General features: G+C 46.6%; 1 protein-coding gene across 2 annotated transcripts in view; it reads right to left on the bottom strand.

The window, feature by feature from the left end:
- Positions 1-17,890, bottom strand: part of plxna2 (plexin A2) — a 304,923-nt gene that overhangs the window by 155,610 nt on the left and 131,423 nt on the right. For both annotated transcript variants that reach the window (XM_045693250.1, XM_045693251.1), the window contains exon 4: positions 17,859-17,890. This exon is cut by the window's right edge and continues 103 nt beyond it. In XM_045693250.1, the coding sequence (XP_045549206.1) occupies positions 17,859-17,890 (32 nt within the window). The remainder of the gene's footprint in view (positions 1-17,858) is intronic.

Raw genomic sequence — 17,890 nt, 5'->3', positions numbered from 1 at the left:
CTCATACATTTGGAAGGAGGCTAGGAAGTGCATCTCTCTCTCTCTCTCTCTCTCTCTTTCACCACATGTGATGCAGCAGGACATCACACAGACGAGGACTGTTCCTTCCTCACCTGATCCTCTCTGACCAGTACGACTACTGGGTGTGTTTCCTACCACCACGTGTATGACTCTCTTAATTCACTACTATACCATGGAAGGCTGGGGAATATAGGAACATGTGTGTGTGGTGGTAAAGAGAGAGAGAGAAAGAGAGCAGAAGAAAGAGAGAGAAAGAAAAATAGAAAGTCCCCCAGTCTCTTTGTTTGATGAGGTGTTATAGGAGAGAATATAATGAGATCTCTCTCTCTCTCTCTCTCTCTCTCTCTCTCTCTCTCTCTCTCTCTCTCTCTCTCTCTCTCTCTCTCTCTCTCTCTCTCTCTCTCTCTCTCTCTCTCTCTCTCTCTCTCGCTCTCTCTCTCTCTCTCTCTCTCTCTCTCTCTCTCTCTCTCTCTCTCTCGCTCTCTCTCTCTCTCTCTCTCGCTCTCTCTCTCTCTCTCTCTCTCTCTCTCTCACTCTCTCTCGCTCTCTCTCTCTAGCTTTAGATACCGCAGGGTGCAAAATAAACATTCTCTCTCAGAAGAATTGATTTAGCCGATTATATACAGTACAGTAAGCTACATGTACAATGGTCGACAGGTAGCCTAGTGGATAAGAGCAAAAGGTCACGAGGTGTAAATCTGTCGTTTTGCCCTTGAGCAAGGCACTTAACCCTAATCGCTCCTGTAAGTCGCTCTGGATAAGAGCGTCTGCTAAATGACTAAAATGTCAATGAGGTCTGCAACTCACGAGGCTTTGCTACAGCAGGCTGAAACCACACAGTATGGAGCTGATGCTCTTTCTCTACCACAAAACCCTCACAGCAGGATTCTAACTGAACATCTCTCCACCACATCCATCATCCTGTGGCCCTTTCAATTACACAACTCTGATCTTGTCAGGACCAAATATCTCACTGCACTCTGGTCCTGCCGTTATCAAATATCCCATTTTCAAGTGCAGAGCTAATATTTCACCAGGCTGTCTGCCTCTCTGTGGCTCTGCTTTAAATCACTGGCCTTATCTACTCCATACCCCTTCTCATATTATTTGTCCTACATTTTGCATGGCGGATACGATGTGATATACAGTGATCCACATTCATCTTTTATCTGTGAGGGTATGCATAAGTACCTGCGTAGATGACTGTGAGAATGTGTTCTCTCTAGGCTCTCCCTGCATGAGACCGGCTCAGCACTGAGCTCTCCTCCAGCGACTTCCATTAACCAGCCTCCGGCTCTTCCTTATACCGCTAGCTATTACACTAGAATTACTGCTGCATAGGGACACAACACACACACGCATGAGCACACACACACACGCATAGTCACATACACATGGTCTTCGGCTGTCCCGTAGGAGAACCCTTTTTTGGTTCCGGGCAAAACCCTTTTTGCTTCCAGGTAGAACCCTTTTGGGTTCAATGTAGAACCCGCTGTGGGAAGGGTTCTACATGGAACCAACAAAGGTTCTTCAAAGGGTTCTCCTATGGGGACAGCCGAAGAACCCTTTTAGGTTCTAGATAGCAGCGTTTATTCTAAGAGTGTATAGATATGAACGCCACAAGAATTACACAATATTTCATGACCCTAAACATGCCCGGCGGATATAACCCGGAGACAGAGGGTTAATGAGTCAACCCGCGCATCACTAACACACACGCCCGCACACACAACACACAACACAGACACACACTGACTGATTTGCATCCTATCAAACAGCACTTGTCTGCCAATAACGTGTCACGTCATCTCCGTGGCCCTGCCAATCAGGGGGTCTAGAGGAGATACAGGCAGAATGGAGCCTGTAGCCACTCTGCATCTCTCTACTCTCTACACAAACAGCACATTAGCATATCAATAAAAACATGAGTTACCTCACACTTTCACAGGGTTGGTTAACTCCTGATGTTCCTCAGGTCTCAACCCAAAGAGGTAAATCCGCTTTTCGTTTTAATGCACCCCACTGCTTGAACAATTTGCAGATTTCATTCAAATTGGATGTTCTGGTGCTGCTCAGGCAGTTTAGAGTGTTTCTCAGTTTCGCAGAGAAATGTAACTGTTGTTTTTGATTGTGTTTTTGCGTATTTTTGGTGTATTTTAACATGTATTTATGCATGTGTAGTTTTAAATGTGTATATAGTATATTGATGTGTATTGTGTACACAGGCATCACCTGGAAATGAGACCCTCGGTCTCAGTGTTGACTCCCTGTTAAAACAAACGTTCAATCAAAAACAGGCCTCTACGATACTACGACAAATCACTATGAGAAGCCTTCTGCATTTCACCTCTGCTTGGAGAGAAGAGAGAGGAGACTTCAGACTGAACGGACAACGCTGAACAGGACAGAACATGTAGACTCAGTTCATCAAGCACTACAGATCTGTCTGACGGCTCTGTCGGGGTGGAGAGACAGAGAGAGAGATGAGAGACGGCGAGAGAGGCATTGTGGGATGAGTCCTCCCGGCGGTCCTGTTCTGATAGAGGGGAGAAAGAGAGGAGAGAGTAAAGTCAGATGAGATAGAGGGAGGATGAAGAGGAGAGCGTAAAGTCAGATGAGATAGAGGGAGGATGAAGAGGAGAGCGTAAAGTCAGATGAGATAGAGGGAGGATGAAGAGGAGAGAGTAAAGTCAGATGAGATAGAGGGAGGATGAAGAGGAGAGAGTAAAGTCAGATGAGATAGAGGGAGGATGAAGAGGAGAGAGTAAAGTCAGATGAGATAGAGGGAGGATGAAGAGGAGAGAGTAAAGTCAGATGAGATAGAGGGAGGAAGAGGAGAGAGTAAAGTCAGATGAGATAGAGGGAGGAAGAGGAGAGAGTAAAGTCCGATGAGATAGAGGGAGGGAGGAAGAGGAGAGAGTAAAGTCAGATGAGATAGAGGGAGGGAGGAAGAGGAGAGAGTAAAGTCAGATGAGATAGAGGGAGGAAGAGGAGAGAGTAAAGTCAGATGAGATAGAGGGAGAAAGAGAGGAGAGCGTAAAGTCAGATGAGATAGAGGGAGGGAGGAAGAGGAGAGAGTAGTCAGATGAGATAGAGGGAGGAAGAGGAGAGAGTAAAGTCAGATGAGATAGAGGGAGGAAGAGGAGAGAGTAAAGTCAGATGAGATAGAGGGAGGAAGAGGAGAGAGTAAAGTCAGATGAGATAGAGGGAGGAAGAGGAGAGAGTAAAGTCAGATGAGATAGAGGGAGGGAGGAAGAGGAGAGAGTAAAGTCAGATGAGATAGAGGGAGGGAGGAAGAGGAGAGAGTAAAGTCAGATGAGATAGAGGGAGGGAGGAAGAGGAGAGAGTAAAGTCAGATGAGATAGAGGGAGGGAGGACGAGGAGAGAGTAGTCAGATGAGATAGAGGGAGGAAGAGGAGAGAGTAAAGTCAGATGAGATAGAGAGAGGAAGAGGAGAGAGTAAAGTCAGATGAGATAGAGGGAGGAAGAGGAGAGAGTAAAGTCAGATGAGAGAGAGAGGGAGGAAGAGGAGAGAGTAAAGTCAGATATGATAGAGAGAGGATGAAGAGGAGAGAGTAAAGTCAGATGAGATAGAGAGAGGGAGGAAGAGGAGAGAGTAAAATCAGATGAGAAAGAGAGAGGGAGGAAGAGGAGAGAGTAAAGTCAGATGAGATAGAGAGAGGGAGGAAGAGGAGAGAGTAGTCAGATGAGATAGAGGGAGGAAGAGGAGAGAGTAAAGTCAGATGAGATAGAGGGAGGAAGAGGAGAGAGTAAAGTCAGATGAGATAGAGGGAGGAAGAGGAGAGAGTAAAGTCAGATGAGATAGAGGGAGGAAGAGGAGAGAGTAAAGTCAGATGAGATAGAGGGAGGGAGGAAGAGGAGAGAGTAAAGTCAGATGAGATAGAGGGAGGGAGGAAGAGGAGAGAGTAAAGTCAGATGAGATAGAGGGAGGGAGGAAGAGGAGAGAGTAAAGTCAGATGAGATAGAGGGAGGGAGGACGAGGAGAGAGTAGTCAGATGAGATAGAGGGAGGAAGAGGAGAGAGTAAAGTCAGATGAGATAGAGGGAGGAAGAGGAGAGAGTAAAGTCAGATGAGATAGAGGGAGGAAGAGGAGAGAGTAAAGTCAGATGAGAGAGAGAGGGAGGAAGAGGAGAGAGTAAAGTCAGATATGATAGAGAGAGGATGAAGAGGAGAGAGTAAAGTCAGATGAGATAGAGAGAGGGAGGAAGAGGAGAGAGTAAAATCAGATGAGAAAGAGAGAGGGAGGAAGAGGAGAGAGTAGTCAGATGAGAAAGAGAGAGGGAGGAAGAGGAGAGAGTAAAGTCAGATGAGAAAGAGAGAGGGAGGAAGAGGAGGGAGGGAGAGAGACAGACAAAGAGAGGATGAAGAGGAGAGAGTAAAGTCAGATGAGATAGAGAGAGGGATGAAGAGGAGGGAGGGAGAGAGACGGAGAGACAAATAATTGAGGGGGACTGGGCTGTTGTTTCTCGCTCCTAGCTGCTGCTGTATTCTGGGTAGAATAAGGTCAGAGCCGTCACCACCACTGTGTTCAGCAGGAAAACGATCAACTCTCACAGCGCTCTGTGTTTCCCACTGCAGCACAACCATTTGGAGACCAGACACACAGCATATGATAATAACAATTTGGTGGGTGCTTATATTTGTCCTATTTCACACATGTACATGTGTGTATTATACGCATGTGTGAATTGGAGACCTGAGACAGTGTGATGCATATGATGCAGGTCTAGTAGCTTGTCGTCCTGCGCCAGGCAGCCCACGGTTACAGGAAAGCAGGCCACCGGGCTGGCAGGATCGTACCGGACCTCCCACTAGCCTGCCAAACCAGACCAGACGAACCCAAGGCCTGCTCAGTGCATGCACACACACCTAATACACACACACACACCTCTAGGCACAGACACACCTGTAGCGTTGGCAGGCTGAGAGTACTTCGTTTCAATTCAGTTTCAGTTTTTATTAGTCGTATGTACAGGATACACATGGTGTACACCGTCCACTCTCTCTCTCTCCTCTACAGCTATAGCATTCTCCATAGCGCCTCAGGACTAAGACACCGCTGGGAGATATTTCAAGAGCACTGAAGTTGTTGTTGTTATTGTCCACACTCACAACAGAGGAGGAGAGAGTCATTATGCATTGCAGACTGTAGCTGTAGACAGACAGAGAGACAGAGAGAGAGACAGAGAGAGAGGGGCAGGCTGGGGAATAGGACCTGCTTTGAGCACATAGAGAAAGAGAGAGAGCGAGAGAGAGAGAGAGAGAGAGAGAGAGAGAGAGAGAGAGAGAGAGAGAGAGAGAGAGAGAGAGAGAGAGGGAGAGAGAAACAGAGAGAGAGAGAGAGAGAAAGGGAGAAAAACAGAGGGAGAGAGAAACAGAGAGAGAGAAACAGAGAGAGAGAAAAACAGAGAGAGAGAAACAGAGAGAGAGAAAAACAGAGAGAGAGAGAAAATCAGAGAGAGAGAGAAAAACAGAGAGAGAGAGAGAGAGCGAGAGAGAGAGACACGCAGACACATACACAGCACCACTGCCTCCTACAATTAGATGACAAACAATAATGATGGCAGCACGACATCCTCCCCTCCACCACCACTGTCTGTTGTCTTACTATCTCCCCCCTGACAGACTGAACCAACTCCAGACTGCCTGATGCCTTGAACTGGCACTCACAAACTCCCTCAGACTCTGACTGCTTTAATTAGGCTTGTAAATAATTATTGCAATTAAAGCCTACAATTAGGATAGTGAAACGTCAGCCTGCCATTAGTGGCAAGAAAGGATGCCGGAGGATTCTGTAGACGGGCTGGGAAACACACACAAAGGCTGGGTGACATTATGCAGTCACACGTACAGTCACAGGGAGGTTCACATGGAGGCAGGGATGACGACTGATGACAGAGTAACATCTCAATTAGTGTTCCTCTCTGATTATCCTGCCAGACCTGCTTTGCTCCTGAGCCCTCTACACATCAGACAGAGGGAGAGAGAGAGAGAGAGAGAAGAAAAAGAGATAAAATCCATTCTTATTCACAGTGAGTAAGAAAACAGCCAGGTAAGAATATTGAGTAAAGATGCTATGCTTTGCACCTAATCACCTAATCAGTGTGATCAGAGAGGAAGAAATACATTTCTGGATATTTGGGGCCTGAAACAAGTTCAAGTACATTTGGGTAGTCTTTCTCTCCGAGATCATGGTCAACTATGTGTCTGATAGTGAACGTTCAACTGACCACACTAGACATGCAGACTTCATACCATCTAGCTACAGGTCATTCATTGTAAGGTCATCATCCACAGTGTAGTGGGGCGGCACGTAGCCTAGTGGTTAGAGCGTTGGGCCACTAACCGAAAGGTTGCTAGATTGAATCCCCGAGCTGACAAGGAAAAACTCTGTTGTTCTGAGCAAGGCAGTTAACCCACGGTTCCCTGGGTGCTGTGGATGTGGATTCAGGCAGCCCCCTGCACCTCTCTGATTCAGAGGGGTTGAATGTGTTAGATGCATTCAATTGTACAACTGACTAGGTCTCCCCTTTAGTAAGAGAAAGAAAGAAAGAGGGATGGAGCTGGTATAGATATCAGTCTAGCCTGGTTCCATGAAAGAAATAATCTGAAGAGGGGTCAGAACCCGGTATAAACCAGTTAAATGTAGCTAAGTCTGCCCCAGTGACTTCTGGCTGATTTAATGGTGTGTGTGTGTGTGTGTGTGTGTGTGTGTGTGTGTGTGTGTGTGTGTGTGTGTGTGTGTGTGTGTGTGTGTGCCTGCTACCTGTGCTGCTTGCGGCGCCGTGTGTGTGTGTGTGTGTGTGCACCCTCTCGGTCCTCTCCCCGCTGCTGCAGCAGCTAGTGATCTGAATTTATTCAATTGGTCCCTTGTTGCTAAATGACACCACAGACTAAATAAAAAAAGTTATTTTCTAAAAAAGTTATTTTACCTTACTGTTTTTTTCTGTGCGGTTTAATTATTTAATTGGTTTCTTTTTGTTCTCCTTGAAATGTGTCATTGAGAGACTGAAGGACAGCATGATCATACCACACAGTACCAGTCAAAAGTTTGGACACACCGACTCATTCAAGGGTTTTTCTTTATTTCTACTATTTTCTACATTGTAGAATAATAGCGAAGACATCAAAACTATGAAATAACACACATGGAATCATGTAGTAACCAAAAAAGTGTTAAACAAATCAAAATATATTTTAGATTTTAGATTCTTCAAAGTAGACAATTTTGCCTTGATGACAGCTTTAATATCAGACAGACCACCCTGTCATGGGACCTCCTCTATTGACTAAGATCAGACAGACCACCCTGGCATGGGACCTCCTCTATTGACTAAGATCAGACAGACCACCCTGGCATGGGACCTCCTCTATTGACTAAGATCAGACAGACCACCCTGGCATGGGACCTCCTCTATTGACTAAGATCAGACAGACCACCCTGGCATGGGACCTCCTCTATTGACTAAGATCAGACAGACCACCCTGGCATGGGACCTCCTCTATTGACTAAGATCAAACAGACCACCCTGGCATGGGACCTCCTCTATTGACTATGATCACTAATAGCCCATCTAAACCAGGAAGCATGGTAAGGTCTCATTTCAGGCTATGGCTGTAAACTAGCAACCCTTTAACCGTCTTCAGCTGTATGGATGGAGCTGCCGTGGCTATTCACTGAGTACTCTTTCATTGACCTGAGCTTAGTGGAGAGGGTGGGGGTGTGGGGGATGAGGAAAAGGGCAAAGGGGAAGCGGAAGAGGGGAGAAGGGGGAGACTGGGACCTCCGTGAGCCCTGCTCCCTCCTAATAATTCATGCATTGATGAGGGTTGACAGGACGTGTGCTGCTATCAAATAATGAGGTTAGGATTGGACCATGGTTCCAAGGCACACATGCTGATTAACACTAATCCTGGCTTAAATCAATTAACAATGCATACTCAGGGATTCATGCTAATGAGCTAGCTGCTTTGTTAGCAGGGGTGAAGGAACTTGGTGACCGTGGCGTTCACACGTCAGACAGAGAAACGTGGCAGGAACATGGCTAACAAGACTAGGAGTGGCCTCTCGAAATAGAGAGTAGAAACACACATATGGCGTGTAAACACACTCAGCATGCACACACACACACACACATAGCCGTTAGTCATACAGATGGATGCCACGCATCTCGCGACCCAATCAGCAGCCACCATCCCTAGGCTGACCCTGTCATGTGACCCCTGTGGTTTGATATACAATCTCAGTTAGCCTCTGACCCTCCATCCCCTGACCTAACTGACCAGAGAGCACAGACACTCCCAGTCTCTCACACACACACACACACACACACACACACACACACACACACACACACACACACACACACACACACACACACACACACACACACACACACACACACACACACACACACACACACACACACACACACACACACACACACACACACACTCCCACACACTCCCACACACACACACACACACACACACACACACACACACACACACACACACACACACACACACACACACACACACACACACATACACACACACACAGACACACACAGCTGCAGGTTGCAGTGAGCAGTTAACCGGGGGGATTGAAAATGATTTCTATCGAATGAGATGCTAAATGGCTTCATCAATAAGGTGGGATGGCTGTATTGACGGGCATTTATCCTGGTTTGTCCAGGTGTCAATATCAAGTGAAGTTGTCAGCCGGTCAGCCCTCACCCCTGCGGCAGCCAACCTGACCCCAGTACAGCCCTAACATAGCTAACATCTCAGATGAAGGATGATGCCACTTTATTAGGGACTGTTGTAGGAACAACTGACTGGCTGGCTGGCTGGCTGGCTTAACTGCTATAATGTAGTATAGTGTAGAGTAGAGTAGTGTAGTTTAGTATAGTGTAGTGTTGTGTAGTCTAGTGTCGTGTTGTCTAGTATTGTGTAGTCCAGTGTCATGTAGTCTAGGGTCGTGTCGTCTAGTGTAGTGTAGTGTTGTGTAGTCTAGTGTAATCTAGCGTGGTGTAGTGTAGTGCAGCATAGTGTAGTCTAGTGTAGTCTAGTGTAGTGTTGTGTAGTGTAGTCTAGTCTGGTGTAGTCCAGTGTAGTGTAGTGTAGTGTAGTGTAGTGTAGTCTGGTGTACTGTAGTGTGTAGTGTTGTGTTGTGTTGTGTAGTGTAGTGTAGTGTGTCCCAGGCCCATATGTTGTAAACAGAGTAGTACTAGTTGGGGTGACTACTCCCCTCACCTCCCCTCACTCTTGTACTGCCCATTCGTGGACGTGTTGCACGAACCATCATGGCTCAACCGCCTCACATAGAGCTCTTTGTCCTTACCCCTTCTTCCATAAAAACACAGCCGCATGTATTTCATGGTCGCATGGCATCATATATGGCGTTACATTGTCAAATGTGTCGTGTAGTGGAAAGCCCATTTAAAACCAACGCAAACTCTAATATGACTGTATGATTCCTGGTACTCAAATCACCATGGCTAGAAAACCCAACCATGGATGGACACAATTGGGGGATTAAGAATTCATTCATGAACCACTACAGGGATTGGATGCAGCCTCACATCTCCTATTCAAAAGACATTAACGGGGAATGACTGATGGACACATATAATATATACAGTGCATTCGGAAAGTATTCAGACCCCTTAACTTTTTTCACATTTTGTTACGTTACAGCCTTATTCTAAAAAGGATTACATCATTTTTTCTCCTCATCAATCTACACACAATACCCCATAATGATAAAGCAAAAACATTTATACATTTAAAAAACTGAAATATTACATTTACATAAATATTCAGACCCTTTACTCAGTACTTTGTTGAAGAACCTTTGGCAGCGATTAAAGCCTTCTTCTTTGGTATGACACTACAAGCTTGGCACACCTGTATTTGGGGAGTTTCTCTAATTCTTCTCTGCAGATCCTCTCAAGCTCTGTCAGGTTGGATGGGGAGCGTAACTGCACAGATATTTTCAGGTCTCTCAAGAAATGTTTGATTAGGGTTCAAGTCTGGGCTCTGGCTGGGCCACTCAAGGACATTCAGAGACTCCTGCATTGTCTTCCTGTTGGAAGGTGAACCTTCGCCATCAGGTTATTGGTCACCTCCCTGACAAAGGCCCTTCTCCCCCGATTGCTCAGTTTGTCCGTGCGGCCAGTTCTAGGAAGATTCTTGGTGGTTCCAAACTTCTTCCATTTAAGAATGATGGAGGCCACAGTGTTCTTGGGAACCTTCAATGTTGCAGATATTTTTTGGAACCCTTCCCCAGTTCTGTGCCTTGACACAATCTTGTCTCGGAGCTCTACGGAAAATTCATTCAACCTCATGGCTTGGTTTTTCCTCTGACATGCACCGTCAACTGTGGGACCTTATATAGACAGGTGTGTGGCTTTCCAAATAATGTCCAATCAATTACATTTTCCACAGGTGGACTCCAATCAAGTTGTAGAAACATCTCAAGGATGATCAATGGAAACAGGATGCACCTGAGCTCAATTTCGAGTCTCATAGCAAAGTGTCTTACTTATGTAAATAAGGTATGTCACTTCTGTTTTTTTAAACCTGCAAGCTTGTAGCATCATACCCAAGAAGACTCAAGGCTGTAATCGCTGCCAAAGGTGCTTCAATAAAGTACTGAGTAAAGGGTCTGAATACTTATGTAAATGTGATATTTCATTATTTTTTTTTTTAATACATAGAATAAAAAAATAACCGTTTTTGCTTTGTCATTATGGGGTACTGTGTGTAGATTGATGAGTAACAATTTTTATGTAATCCATTTTAGAATAAGGCAGTAACGTAACAAAATGTGGAAAAAGTCAAGGGGTCTGAAGACTTTCCAAATGCACTGTATGAGCCTTATGAGGCTAGATCACTGGAACAGTCTGAAAAGAGACTTGATGATTTCAACACATTCCATTCCATTCTAGGGTCTTTTGATTATATCCTGAAAGCAGCCGTCTGATCGTTCAACCTCTCTATTCTAGTGGTGAGAGCCTATTTAAATCCAGTTTTTGTACGGGGCCAGCAGGGTGACAGTGATGTGTGAGAGCCACGAGAGATCAGGGTCAACGTTCAAAACCCTCTACTTGTTCCCTTTCTGCGGCTAAAACAGCTGCCTTCTAACATGGCTGCCTTCAGGTCAGAGCAGGGTCACGGGACGGAGATGGACAAGACCGGGTTGGAGGAGAGTGTGGAAGGGGCACTTGACTACAAACTCAGAGAAAGTGAGTGTGAGAGAGAGGAAGGAGAGGGCCAGTAGAGCGAAAGGAGAACGTGAATGGAGGGATAGAGGGAGAAGGAAAGACAGAGAGACCATTAACCACCAGTCTTTTGTCTGGCTGCCATCTTGACATCACTCACTATTCTTTGCCCTCTTTTGTTGGCCACTATTTTTTAACATTTCCCAGACTTCCCCTATCCCCCTACTGTATGGGCAGGTCACTGTTCCTGTTCTTGAATGGTGCAGAATGCAGGAATCACACTGAGCTAACATTCCAGACCTCAGGTCCTCTTCCTGGAGCTGCTGTCTGAAGAAGAGTTTAAAATAGAGTGGCTCGTTTTAAAGGCCAAGTCTAGTAGAGGAGGGAGGAGGGAGGAGAGAGAGGAGAGGTGGAGAGAGAGAGAGAGCAAGGGAGAGAGGCGAGAAAGAGAGGAGAGAGAGGAAGAGAGGAGAGAGAGTGGTGAGAGAAGGGAGAGAGAGCTCTTAAGAGAATATTAATGCTGGTTTGTTCTCATTAATCACATCCTCCTGTTCCATTTTGTTCATGAGTTCCACACACACACACACACACACACACACACACACACACACACACACACACACACACACACACACACACACACACACACACACACACACACACACACACACACTCACACACACACACACACACACACACTGAGACACACACACTGAGACACACACACACACACACACGCTTGAAGTGCACACCTCCCTCCCTCTCTAATGGCTGTGAGCCAATCCAATCTGCATGTGGTCTATATGGTGTAAACCTGGGAAACAAAAGACTCTCCAGGAACAGTGCTGCTTTACGGACGACTAGATTGGGCTCTGCTCTGCAACATCAGCCCTGCCTCTGCAGGATCACACCAGAATAATATCAGCCCTTCTCCAGACGGTGTTTGCCCATTAACACATGAAATCACACTGTCATATGCACCAAGGTCTGGCATTCTAATGATCCAGTGGTGTGTCACCCAATCTAAGCCTGGCAGCAGAAGGTGTGAATAAATCCTATTTCCAATTTCTCCCGTCTTGATAACCACTGAACCCATTTCCTCCGAATGTCTTTACGCTGCTTAAACAAAGGTAAAGAAGAGTGGGGGGTTTGGGGATAGGGGATAGAGGGTAGAGGGTGGGGGCATTGAGCCCAAAATCCTACAAAATAAATAAATATAAAAAGGAAATCATGCATGGATTTCAAATTTCACAGCTGAGCACTTGGGAGAAATTGCCAAGCTTGAAAAAAAAAGAGTATTTTCTTTGCAAATGATCTCTGAACTGTAATGTTGCCGATGTTACATGGTATGATGGGGGGGGCATTCCCTGCTAAAGAGACTGTTGGAGAGTGACAGAGACAGCAGCACGTCTGTATGTGGCTGTAAAGAGGAAGGAGAGGATAGACAGGATATAGCCTGTTAAAGGCTAGTGTGTTTTACAGGCCAGCTAGGTCTCTGTGGGTTCGTCACACCACTGGGACTCTCACACTCCTCTTCATTCAGAGGTGGACAAAAGAAAGCTGCTATTTCACTGGAACGAGCTTGAGTGTTAAGTGTACCTTTGGCAAACGTCCTAAAACATCATAAAATCAACACCTGGGCCTGTATTCACAAATCGTCTCATAGCAGGAGTGCTACTGATCAGCAATAGATGCTTTGTGAATACAGGCCATGAATTATTCTCCAGCCTACGTTTGTGACGGAATACTATACCATTAAAACAACAGACTAGTTCCTCGACTGTTTGTGCGTGCGTGCGTGCGTATCAGAACACTGTGTGAGAACAACAGCCTAGTCCCTTTCCTCCACATGTGCTGCGGCTGCATCTGACTGATGTTTGGCTCTAATTGGTGTTTGGAGAAGCAGCCTGGGTAAATATAATGGTTTCTCCACAGGTATCACTTCTGAAAGCCCTCACATGTGAGATCTGGATTATTCCACATGAATCATTTATTGCTGAACACACCGGCCGGTTGACCACAGCACAACGCACACACACACACACACACACTAACACACCTCCCAGCCAGCGGCAGTCCGCCACAACGATAATAATCCGTCCAGTGACTCAACAGTGTGTGATGATGATATTGGGCCCATCACAATGACCATGAAAGGGCCTAATCAAAACAGAAATAATCCACCTTATAAAAGAGAATTCTTGATTGCCAGGTGATTGTCCCAATTCATGCCTCTCTCTCCACTGCATCACATCGATAAAACCCACAACAAAGAGAACAAATACCCTGTAAGCGGCCCTGTGTGCGACTGGCAGTGTGTGTGTGTGTGTGTGTGTGTGTGTGTGTGTAGGTGCGCCTCACTTTTGTTTCCCCACCTGGTGGCTATGCATACAGAGCTAGTCTTATTCTGAGGCAGAGCACGTTCTCCCATGAGGAGAAGACAAACAGTAGCCAGCCAGTAACTAGTGGCTAGGTGAGGCAGGGTGGGGCCGGCAGAACTAACACACTCCTGGATTTACATGTGGAGCCAGTGCCAGGTGTTTTTCAGCATAGAGATACAATTATAGAGAGGCTTATCTCATAGATCCCCAATGCTCTAGAATGGATGAATTCATCATCAGTCTAACAAAGGGATTGTTCTATCTCTAGGTCTAACTGCTTTCCATACCTGTTTCAGGAGCCTCTATTGCTCCCAGAGCTGTTACAAGCCCCTTTGTATTGGGCTCTAGCTTGGCTCTCTAGCCTTCAGATGATGCAGTGTTTGATAAGTGGTGCACACGTGTCAACTGTGTTATTCTGTTTGAAAAGGCAGTGATGTTGATCAAATATAAAACACAGAGAAATGTGAGGCATTTCATCATGAGACATTTCACATGATTTCAACACAAACTCAACAACCTCTCTTACACGCGTGCGCGTGCGCACACGCACACGCACGCACACTTCCATAGGGAAGGCTGTTCAGCTGAATATGCTAAAACAACTCTGACCTTTTCCTCCCATCGCTGCATTGGCCTTCAGCTCTCCTCCACATCACCATGGTTAAGTCCTAAAGGACACACTGTTCCCTATACAGTGCACTACTTTTGACGAGGGCAAGTATGTACAGAATAGGGTGTCATTCGGCACACGCAACCCATCACTGTATTATAACCCTATAAATAACTAGCACCACACCACAGACTTACTGACTGCACTGCTACTCCCCCTAACATGTGATCTGAGACACACACACGCATTCCTCAAAGGATCTGCATGACGACGGTCTGACTGGAGACATACAGGGTCACTTTGTCTGAACGAGTCAGGGATCTCATCTCTAGCCCATGTGACACAATTCTTTATTGGTGCAACTTTGAAAGAGTCATTCAAGTGAAGACAAGCTGGATGAATCTGGAGAAAAAAAGCATAAATATCTCCCTAGACAAAAGTAGGTGTCGGCCGGGCAGGCGGAGGGAGCACCGTGCTGTATGAATCAAATCAAATAACAGTGGTGAGTGTCTCAGGTCTGTCCTGTCAGTGATGATCCAGCACCCTCCACGCTCACAGGCAAGGCACGCTCACACACACACACACACACACACACACACACACACACACACACACACACACACACACACACACACACACACACACACACACACACACACACACACACACACACACACACACACACACACACACACACACACACACATCACTCCTGAAGAAAGAAAGGCAGCCATTCAGCCAGCTCTTTCATCAGTTCCAGCACACTGCCTCACATTGGACCAATCTAACTGGATCATTACTATGGTGGATGGTATTGTCATTACAGCTGGAAAAACAAAAGCTAGTTTGAGATGGCACTACGATTTGAATCGATCGAATAAAAAAGAGACATTTGAGAAATGTGTGTGTGTGTGTGTGTGTGTGTGTGTGTGGCGAGTGAGAGAGATGGAGAGTCCTTTGTAAGTGCTAGACAATCTCTTCTGAATACTCCATAACAGAGTAAATGAACAGGGTCTATGCATATGCACTAGATGTAATCTATACTGTATAGTGAGAGAGAGGCTGGATGAAGAGGCACAAAGCATTTTGGAGACATTCATTTGAATATTGAATGTAGAGAGCAGTGTTCACAAGTGTGTGTAATTATAGCATTTGCGTGAGTGTGTGTGTGTGAAAGCCAGAGCCAGAACAGTATCAGAGAATCAATGCAAATAAGACCAGAGTAGGTGTGTGTGTGTGTGTGTGTGTGTGTGTGTGTGTGTGTGTGTGTGTGTGTGTGTGTGTGTGTGTGCGTGTATATAAGCGCTCCACACCTCCCACATCCTTCTCACCCCTGACACAACACACACAGAGGGGTGTGATGGAGATCTGTCTGAGAGACCAGATCCTGGAGTGGGCTCCCTCTGCTCTCAGCAAACATTACCACCATGAGCCCAACACACACACACACACCCTCTTTCTCTCTCCCTCTCTGCCAGCCTCTTCATCCCTGCGCCAGACACACACACACACACACACACACACACACACACACACACACACACACACACACACACACACACACACACACACACACACACACACACAGTCTCATTGTTATTCCGAGTAGGAAGCAACAACTGGAGCCAAATCTGTCCCCTCTCCACTCTTCAATTTGCTATCACCCCCCCCCCCCCCCTTTTGTTTATCATCTACTTAAATCATGTGTTTCGCCTCCAACGCCTCGCCGATGGAACAGGGTGTCGTCTCTATCAGAGGGAACCCATGATGCTGTGGAGCTGTGATCACGGCATCATGTGGGCAGTGGACACAGGGGAATAAGGGTAGGGGTGCTCTTAAAGGCTATGAGTCATTGTCAAGTGACTGGCTGTATGCAATGTACAATGTTATTCACTATCAGTCGAGGAATGTTGTGGTAACGGTCCGGTCTGATGACGACCACCCCAGGTTTCCTCAGGCTATATTCTGTAGTAGCGGCGATAGGAGATGCTGTATCATTACGAAGTACTGATATGAGTCGCTGGACTACCCAGTACTAAGAAATGTTCTCCTTCCGCGTGTGAAAAGACAGCGTGTCACATAGAGAAGTCACACGACAGATTATCACACTTTAGAGACACAATCAGAACCTTGGCATGACGATACACTCAACCCACAGCCATGTCCCAACGAATCAGGCCAGGGTAAGGCCGGATGGCAGGATTTGCTGAGTGTTACAGGAGAAATAGAAAGAGAGGGGGTAGCGAAGGACAGAGAGACAGAGACGGAGAAAGAGCGAGAGAAAGGAAGAAAGAAAGACGGAAAGAGAGGGAGAGCTGTGGGTGTGTAGCATAGAGCGTGTCTGACTTGGGCTGAATCCTAATCCTGTTACTCTGTGAAGTGTGACTGTGGAGCAGAGAAGCAGCTCCGTTGAACATGCACGGCAACAAGCACGGCAACAAGTCAATGGCGGTGTGACGTCCTCATCCACATTCTCTACGCCCCCACTAGCACCTGAGAGAGAGAGAGAGAGACAGGCGCCCACTGCCAGAATACTAGTGACATCAACAACAATGCACACGTAACTACTCTTCTTCACACATGACTGAGGGAAGGGAAGGACCCTACGGAGACGACAAATCCAAGCCTGCACCGAGACCAAAGCACAAATGGAAGACACTCTAAAATACATCAACACCAATCAGCAGCCTAGCAACGTACACTGGGCATGTGCAGGAATCAACCCAATCAGGGATGCCCATTCCTTTGCTTTCCTGATCATGTGACGAGAGGAGACTACAGGAGCTGTTGGTGATGGCAGGTCGTCTAGATATACAGAGCCAGTCTCCTTCCTTGTGTGACCTGCCTCAGTCCCTCCTCGGGCCCAGTGGAGGCCAGTTGGTTTCTCTTTAAAGGTAGGAGGAGAGACAGTCATCTGTCACCTCTGTATGACAGCGTAATGCTGTGTAGCGGGATGTCTTTGAGGCTCTACTCTCTTCTCCTCTGAGCCTGTTTAATATGAGGGCCTATTGATGGCTATCTGCTATCAGCTGCTGCTGTGGTGGCCACGCTTTGTCACTTCATTAGAAGTGTGGTGACGGGGTGACCTTGCACTTTGTCTCCTCCTCCTCACTCCTCCAGCTGTCCCTCTTCCCCTCATCACTCACTCTTTCTTCGGACCACGCAGCCAGCCAGCCAGTTCCCTACGCTCTGTCTCCTCCCTCCCACTCTCCCTCCCTCTCTACCCTCATACCTACATCCCTCTCCTTCCTACATTACCAGATATTGTCACCCCCCCCACACACTGCTTGCGTGCCACCCTGGTTACTTATAGTGTCACACAAAGGGGTTGGGGGGGCTGGCTAACACATACACACACACACACACACACACACACACACACACACACACACACACACACACACACACACACACACACACACACACACACACACACACACACACACACACACTAGGGTGCCACTTTGCCATGTCAGTATCAATGCTGCTTGATATCAGCTGTACAATGTACCCCTGTGACCTGTCTTCTACCGAACAGCACCATTGTGTGTGTGTGTGCGTGTGCGTCAATGTGTGTGTGTGTGTGGCTTTACTCACCTGTTTCTCTGACATGACGTAGAGGTAGTTGT

The sequence above is a fragment of the Salmo salar genome, chromosome ssa13, assembly GCF_905237065.1.
Source record: "Salmo salar chromosome ssa13, Ssal_v3.1, whole genome shotgun sequence".
Classification (NCBI taxonomy): Eukaryota; Metazoa; Chordata; class Actinopteri; order Salmoniformes; family Salmonidae; genus Salmo; species Salmo salar.
The sequence above is the reverse complement of the archived record's forward strand: the minus strand, read 5'-3'. Positions and strand labels throughout refer to the sequence as shown.